Consider the following 8,948-nt stretch of genomic DNA (forward strand, 5'->3'; position numbering starts at 1 on the left):
CAGCAGGAGCTACAAAATTTCACGTCGTTCATCGTGGGCGTAAAAGGGGTGGACGGTATCCGTGAAATTGAAAAATTGCAAAGGCAACAATACGCTTCGCGCGAACAATGCAAAGCAAAAAAGTTATTCGACAGTGCATGACATGGTATCGACCGCGTAAAAAATTATTTAAATATAACTTCGTATTGCGTTAGAGAAAAAAAGAGCGTATAGTTTATAGAAACACCGCGTATGCGTACAATGAGAATTTAATAGTTATAAAAATGTTAAAATAAAAATAGAATGCCATACGTGATATCTTTATTTATGATATATAAATGAAATCTTGTTCAGATATTCTCAGTTATCACCAAATTTACAAAGGAATTAAATATTTCTGCTTATTAATATTTCAAATGTCATATTTGATTGGAGAGAAGCATCTTTATTACTTTATTTTTATTTATCAATATTTATCACAGAAAGAGAATATGAATTTTGGATAAATACAAATTTTACGTAAGTTATTTATCGAGGCACATAGAGATATTTTGCACTATATATTTTGCATTACATATTTTATTTAAATATCAATCACTTTAATGTATCATAAATAATATATTGCGAGATTTATTAATTTAATAAATTAATATTTATGCTACTTGTGCAGAAATAAAATAATTTTTCGTGATATTTTCAAATTTATATTTCTTAGAAAGTGTAATGTTTCTTTCCTTTCTTTTATTGTGCTTGACATTTTTTATATATGACACGGGTAAAATTTATACGACTACTTTAATACTTGTGAAATTTTGTTTTTCTTCTACGATTGCATTATTTTACACCGACGGCTACTAATCTGTTGATGACAGCATAATAAGCGGTACATCGTCGAGCGTGTCGACTTCGCCCCGTTATGGAAACCTGCATTTATGTCGGTGAGTTAGGTGAAGCAAGAAGCAAATTTATATCGCATCTCTTCGTGGATTCTAGACAGGCGGGATTTTTCTAAAAAGGGAACTAACGGATGTTAGAAAGAGGCTGGCATGTTATCGAGCGTTACGTGTACCAATGGCATTTTCTGAGTATGGCCAATACGCGCGATGTTGCCGCGAGCAATAAAGCGGAGATAAAATGAGGACGGGCGACGGTAATGCGCGTAAAGCCGGACTAAAATGGGAGCTTAATGAGAGAACTTCGCTTAGAAGTCGCGAGTAGGGTCAACGAGGCGTACAGGTCACCCGAAGTAAATTTAAGTTTAAAGCTGCGGAAGTTACGGCGCTTGATGAGGACATAAAGGTAAGGTGAGAGGTTGAAGGAGAAAGCGAAGGCTGCGAGGGGAGGGGGAGGAGGAGGGGAGGTAAGGGTCAAGTTAGGCAGAAGTTAGGGGTGGATTTCATGCGAGTTCGACGATGGCAGACCACATTTTTCTAAGTTAATTATCGGAATGAGGGCGACGGAAGGGTCGAGGAAGTTTGCCCCATCAACCGGCGCGCTCATGAAACTTTCGAATCAGTCCTCAGGTTTGTACGAAGTCTCATCTTTGCGAAACCATCTCGAGTATTTCCCATCGCTTCTCCTCTCCATTAGACCCTCACCTTTGAAACGGAGAAACAAGGGAAGTTTTCCCTTTGTCGAATTATACGGGAACATCTCTTCTCTTAACACGACCATGGGGCTTCAGTGTTTTTTATTTCTCTCTTTGTCTCTTCGCGCCATACGGAAACTTCGTTTAAACGCGATATATTGTGACAAGAAGAACAGTTTTTATCTATTGTGTTAATTGTCTCGCAGTTATCGTATTAATTGCATCGCAAAACTTGATTATAAAACTTGATTACAAAAACCCGGGGCAAATCGCGAGAAATATAAACCTGAATATAATGTCGTCTTCTATAAATCGTGAATATTAACATCATTCTCTTTATTTTTTACACAATGATATAGTCCACACTTCGTTATATCAATTTTAATAAATGAAATTTTATATTTCCTGAAAAGATATTGAATATCTCGATCTAATCATTCGTGTCAACAAAATGTGTAATTATGATCTGATTCGACCTAATTTAACGCGGTGAAATCTTGATTTGTAGTTCAATAAAATTTTTATAGCAATTATTTTCATCGGGATTTTCACACAGTTTGTCGTCGTAATCATCCCTGATATACTTTATTTTGTCATAACGTTGTGATTGCGATTATACAATATCACTAGTTCAGTGCAATACGACCGTTTCGCGGATTTATGTTTCGGCTATACTTTATTTTTCACTGTAGTCCGTTAGTATCTCTCTGTTTTCGCTGTCTCTTATGTACGTATCTTTCTTCCTCTATCAATGCATACACTCGACGTACGTTTTATCATCGAAACGTAGTTCGATATACGTAGAAGTTCGAATTTCCCGGTAGAAAACATATCCGATAGACGTGACATTCTACAGATAAACTCGACGAGTGGGATTTTCACGAAGCGGATTTTGAGATTGCTTTGTATAGCATGCGTCATCTTGATAGTTTCGCGTCTTCAGTGCGAGCTCGATGCTCCTCCAGAGAGAAAGGAAAACGCGATACAAACAGTCGTAACGGATCCGTTCCCTCTGTATGCCAAAATTTTACAGATAAACGCACCTTGCATCAAGACTGATAATTGTGTCTTTTTGATCTCTCTCTCTTGCCGTCATCATGGCCTGTATTCATATATGCGAGTAACTGATAAAGCATTTTCGGATTCAAACGGTATTTATGTACAAACATGTGATTTTTTTTTTTAAATAGTATAAAGATTCTAATTTTGATGCTAATTTTGATGCGATAATCGAATTATATGTATATGGTTTAATATAATGATTGAAATATTTTTTTATTAATCGCTAATACATTTCCCATTTTATAAAATTATTTTATGCATATATATATTAAATTGAGAATAGTGAAAATATAGACCTCATTAAGGAATAAAAAAAATCGTTATTATTAATTTTTAATCTATATCTATAAAAATTAATAGGTGGCTAATTAGAACAATAGATATTTATTCTCATTCCTATATGAATTATTTAAAGTCTGAAAATAAATAACATTCAAAAAACTAAAAATGATTTAATTAAGATTAATTAAGATTAAATTCTGATATTCTTTTTTAAATTATTTTTCTAATGTGTTGTAAATGGTATATATTTTAATCGGAATGTTGTTAAGTAGTTGATTAAATAATAAGAAATCACGAAAATGTATTTTGACAGTTGAAGCAATTAAAACTCTATATATATATATATATATATATATATAAATATTTATATTTTAGATCCACACGTCTCTGTCTTCGATTTTACCAAATATAATTTTGAATTACAAAACAATGATCCAACAGCGTTCTCATATCGTAGTTAGTATTTATTCAGTAACATTCGTTTTGTAATACTGTGTGGACATGGCAACTCAAAGAGATCCAGATGATGATCCAGCATCTTTATCTTATACTAAAAGAAATATTACTGCAACATGCAATATTTGTAAGAAAAAGTTTTACGGTCCTTGTCGGAAGGAATTAATGAAGACGCACATTAGTAATCATAGAATTGGTGATAAAATTACATTCTTGAATTATCGAGAAATTTTTTTACGTCGTTATTTCACACAAGAAGCATTTGTTGAAAAATGCAAAATTTGTAATGCAAGAATTAATTTAGCACGTCCTAGGTTAGCTAAAGAGCTTCATCTACGTAGACATCAAAATATAATATCAAAGATACGAGAAGAAATTAAACAAAGCTGGGTATCGCAACATTTCATGTTCGACAAGGATTTAGCAGATTATAAGACAAAATGTATTAATTGCGGTTGTGTTTTTGTCATATTTCTCGGAACGGATGGCTTAGAAGAACATTTGCGTACGTTTCATAATATAATTAATGAGCATTCAAGAGCTAGTACAAGTACAGAAAATAACTTAGATACTAACTCGATAAAATCAACAGCTGAAGAAATCGCAAGTACAAGTATAAGTTATCAACAAGCTAATACAGATTCGCAAATTCCAGAAAACAAAAGAGACCATGATGGTAAATATTAACCTTTGTTAAATTGCTATATGTTTTTATAACAAGCGCATAAAAAGTTGGATCTAGTATCGGATCTATTTGTTTATTGTAAAAATTATAAAAATTTGTGCTTAATATTAAAGAAATGTAGATTACATATGTTACAATATAATTAACAATACTCATTTAAAATTTATGATAAAATTTGGAATTTATGTTATTTATTTATGTTATTTACTTTATTATCATTGAATTTACTTATTATATTATATTGTATTATGTATTGTACTATATTTATTATATTCAATACTCAATATTCAATATTCGCTAATGAACAAAAATTCCCATATGCATGTAATTGATGAAGCATGCTCAAATTCAAATAATATTTGCATTTGAGCATTTAGTTCTTCAGATATTTGCGTATTAAAGGTTCTTAATTTCAGTAATAATACAATAATATGTCTGATTAATATATTTTTTCTATTTAATTATTTTGTACATATGTTCAGATTCAACTGACGACGAATGAGTGATGACTGATGATTAACATAAATTTGATTATGGCTTCTGTACTATTACGTACTATTTACGTATTACAATGGACCTCTTGACTCTCTTGATTCTGATATAATACAAGCAGGAATATGCCAATTTTTGAAAAGAAAATATTTTTGTAACATAAAACGATTTTACAATTTTTAAACATCAACTTTTTTACAAACACAAACATTATGAAAAGTTTCTTCTATAATATGATATAGTCAATATTAATGAATATTTAAATTATTATGTTATTAAACGTATTTATTAAAAATTATTGTATAATTAAAAAATTGTATTATATTAATATACAATTTTTTAATTATACAATTTTTTAAACTTTTTTTTTATATAACATATTAAGATTGTAATAGATAGTATTTTAATGATATTCAAATGATGTAATAATTATTACCAGATAGATAATTAAGTGTTGCAATTATCTGAATAATTTAAAAATGAATATTTGTAAATTAAAATTTAAAACTAGTTTATTACAAAGAAATAGAAAATAGCAAAGCATATGAAATTTATGTAAATGTTAAAAAGAATTTGAATAAATTAATAATTTTTTCAATAAATTATAAATTTTTTTAATAATATCGATAAATTATTAATTTTTTTAAATATTTCAATATTCAAATATTCATATTTGAATTATATTTATTGCTGTAATCTATAAAATTTTATTATTTCAAATTTTAATATAATAATATGGAAAACAATTTAATAATATAAAATATATATATAATACTTATATAATACAAATATATATACATATATAATACATATATAATACAAATATAATAATACTTTTAAACAATAATTTTGAAATTAGATTTAATTAAAGCTATTTATTGACATCGCACTTTGTGCGTTCAGATTTATTAATATCAATTTGATATGTATCTTTAATTCTAATTCTTAATATAAAAAAATTAAAATATCAAAATCAATTAAAATTATTATTATAATCTAGACTTTCATAATTTTTATAAATAATGTAAAAACTACAAAATAAAATAAGTATTATAAAAAGTAAGAATAAAACTGTTTGAATTTAAATTATTTCTTATTTTTAAATTAATGATTTTATTTAATTAATGATTTTAATTTGTTATGGACAAGTATATAATTTAATTAAAATTTCCAACTAGATAATTAAATAACTAAAAGAACAACTTTTGAACCGATTCAAACTATATTTAATATTTACATTTTAAAAAAGATTCTTATCCCCATCTTTTTTTGATTTTGTCAGTCAAAGTTTTCTAATATTGTTTCATAATTAGTATCTATTTAATAAAACATTTGCTTTCTAATTACGTAAATTTAATATCAACGCAGAGGAATATTGATTCAATATTCTTATCTTGTATTGTAATAAATCCTTTTTACTAGTGCAAGTTGGCGATTTTCATTTTTTTTATATAAATCACATTTCACATTCAACAGAAGATTAAATAATTATAATAAATAAGAAAAAAATTAGATATCTGGGGTTCGTTTATTAAAAATTATGAAAATTTATGTTTAATATTAAGCAAATGTTACGCATGTCACAATTATAGTTAAATACGTGCTCGCATACCGAATTCGTTTACTTCGCGCGATTATTCGCATAATTTAAGCGGATCTTGAATTGTAATTTTCATCAACCCGGCCATTGTCTATCGCACCGCCTGTTTGCAGGACATTGTCGACCATCGCACGGATGATGATAATACACCGTAGTCGTTTCTCCATTGGTGGAGTTTTATTCTCGCCAAATTTCAGCATCGTAAAGCCGATACGTTGGAAGTAGAACGCCGGCGTAGATATCGGCGAGTTCTCTTTCGGTGGCGGCGGACCATAAATATAAACATGAATAAATGCAGCGCATTCGATCCGCGATTGTCCGCGCATTGCTCTCTCCGATGTCTCCGGCATTTCATCCGGCATTTCGAACGACGTTTCTTTCTCGATTTCTCCTCACGAAAACGGAGGCTACGAAATTCGCGCGAATCTGAGAAGACGGCAGACGCACTTGATGCGTGCCGTTAAAATTTAAATGTAATGTTGATTAAGACGGCAAGTCGACTGTGTCCAACAGTGATATCCGGCAAGATCACGCACGAGAAGATAGGCCGATGAGCCTCGCCGAACGTGGAATTGCTCGGGGAATTCGTCGGGCGGATATTACAGAGCCAACGGAGTTCTCGCATTTTTCTCATTTTCCGCACATCGCAAGAACATACGCACGCCACCGAGAATGTCTACGTAGTGGGGTCGACGTGCATTCAAAATATGACCCTTTATTAAGATAGTAGATGCAGCACACACATGGTGCTCCCCAATCTCGCGCGCCACATAAGCGCCTCAGGAATGAAAATTTACTTTAACAGGGGACTTTATTCCCAGATTTATTACAGGAATGTTCAGAGAGAAGGTTGAATGTCAAAAAGTTATATTAAAGAAATTGGTGTTCGGACAAACTTTTCGCCGAGGTGAAAATCGCGTTCAAATCAAGATGAATTTAAAGACGTGGGAATTTGTAATGATGAAAATTGTGCGAGGAATCCGCGACAACTTATCATAAATCGATTTCCGCATAGCGTTGAAAGTACGTCCAAGTACGCACGTTTGAATGAATGGGATTCTTAGAAATTCTATTCTACATTCTACGTTCGAGAGAAGTTGAAGAGAAAATTGTCATTAATGGAAGTTTTGCGTTAAAATAGTGAGTGAAAAAATGGTAATGTTGAAATAGTAAGGAGTTGTTGGAAGAAACAAAACCAGGAAACAAACTCCAGGATCAGACTCCTCGTCGTTCGAATCGACAGGCTCTTTGGTCGTATATTTCCGCCACGCACTTTTGAAACCAGGCGTGAAGTCCAATTTCGTTGGGTGTCCCGTGGGAATACACATCATGCTGACGTACTCGGTTACCGCAGTCACATACCTCGAAAATCACTGTTGACTGATGCCACTGGCACGAAAAAAAAAAAGTATTCCGACGGAGGAGGTCAACTCTGTCCCGGTTTCTCCTCTCCCTTTGGCGAGTTCCCTTGACGGATTTTCCACGTTTCGCCAACAAATGCGACGGGCAAATCCTATCAAATTTCGTGGTTATACGAGAAATGACAGATCCTTCCAGCCGAGAGAGCGATTGTGTGATCAATCTATCGATTATTATCACACAACTAAAGTATACTAATCACACCTAAAGTATACTAATAGTTGATAGTTATTGTTTTCTCAGACTGATAGCATAACGAATACTGTACGTTATATAATTTATGGAGAAAATATATATCTTAATAGAATTTATAAAAAGTAATAAACAAAAATTTATTTTTTATGTTACAAATTTTTGCTATATGTTACGTAACGTATTTATAATATATTAATGTTATATGTTGTAAGGTTGAGAGAGCGACGTTAATTAGATCTAAATTACGTGGGTACCGCGAGATCCTAACATGAACTGTCTAAATCACTTGCCGGAAATGTCAGGAGTAGTGTGTTAGATGTCTGTGCTAAGTAGAATGCTTTGTCTGATATGTAACAATAGTTTCAGTTGTAAAGATCAATGTAGACATAGCTTGCATCGTTTCTTATTAGCAAAGCTTATTAGCAAAGTCTTCAAAGCTTACATCATGTTAAAATTATTTCATGTTTATCGGATTAATTGGCAACTAAGTTATATATACGTAAAATATAAATAATTTGCAATATTGAATAATCATTATTTTCTATTTTCGGATTAAAAGAAGCAAAAATGTTGCGTTAAAACGAGAAACTTTTCATTATGTGATCAGTTATATATAAAATAATCAATTTAATAAAATTTTATGGAGTTGAATAAAGCATATTCAAGAAAATGTTTCATTTTAAACGCGATGAAGTCATTGTTGGAATATGCATGATGAGCAAGCTAAAATTCATTACTTGAACAAAATGGAGCATTTCGCGCAGGCAACGATCGCATACGATTGCTCCCGATTAAATAGTTTAATCGAGAGCAATATGATTTGTAATTGTAGGAACGTAAAATTTCATCTCGAGCAGCTGAGAATGCGGCGGAATTTTCTCTTTTTGCAGACGGACAAGAAAAAAAAAAGAAGAGAGTTAAGCTCAATGCCGATCGAGGACGTTCCGCGGATTATCAGATATTGGAAACTCTTTAGGATTAGACTCGATCAAGAAGACTGTTACCAAGTCATCGGAGTGACTTAACTCACAGACAAGGAAAAGTCGGCCTGATGCGTTTTCGATCGTCCATCGACGCGCACGTGACGGCAATTCCATAATACGTCAAGTCTAGAGCTAATATCCGAAGATGTGAGACGACTTTTCGATTTTATGGTCGGGCTCCGCCACGAGAACGATTAATTTTCCAGC

At 31.7% G+C, this 8,948-nt stretch overlaps 1 protein-coding gene across 1 annotated transcript; it reads left to right on the forward strand.

Moving 5' to 3' along the window:
* The first annotated feature begins 480 nt into the window (after positions 1–480).
* LOC105432353 (uncharacterized) lies at positions 481–5,149 on the forward strand. The gene is made up of 4 exons (XM_089073739.1): positions 481–2,718; positions 3,287–3,872; positions 3,960–4,043; positions 4,535–5,149. Exons 2-4 carry the CDS (start codon positions 3,413–3,415, stop codon positions 4,552–4,554), a joined length of 564 nt encoding a protein of 187 aa, XP_088929865.1. The 5' UTR covers positions 481–2,718; positions 3,287–3,412; the 3' UTR covers positions 4,555–5,149.
* Positions 5,150–8,948: the final 3,799 nt, after the last annotated feature.

The sequence above is a fragment of the Pogonomyrmex barbatus genome, unplaced genomic scaffold (genome assembly GCF_055798465.1).
Source record: "Pogonomyrmex barbatus isolate J1 unplaced genomic scaffold, ASM5579846v1 scaffold1, whole genome shotgun sequence".
NCBI classification, from domain to species: Eukaryota; Metazoa; Arthropoda; class Insecta; order Hymenoptera; family Formicidae; genus Pogonomyrmex; species Pogonomyrmex barbatus.

Coding starts and splice junctions, on each gene's coding strand:
- LOC105432353 (XM_089073739.1), top strand. CDS start 3,413: ATGGCAACTCAAAGAGATCCAGATGATGATCCAGCATCTTTATCTTAT. Junction 3,873..3,959: donor TGGCTTAGAAGAACATTTGC/GTACGTTTCATA, acceptor TAAAATCAACAG/CTGAAGAAATCGCAAGTACA. Junction 4,044..4,534: donor AAACAAAAGAGACCATGATG/GTAAATATTAAC, acceptor ACATATGTTCAG/ATTCAACTGACGACGAATGA.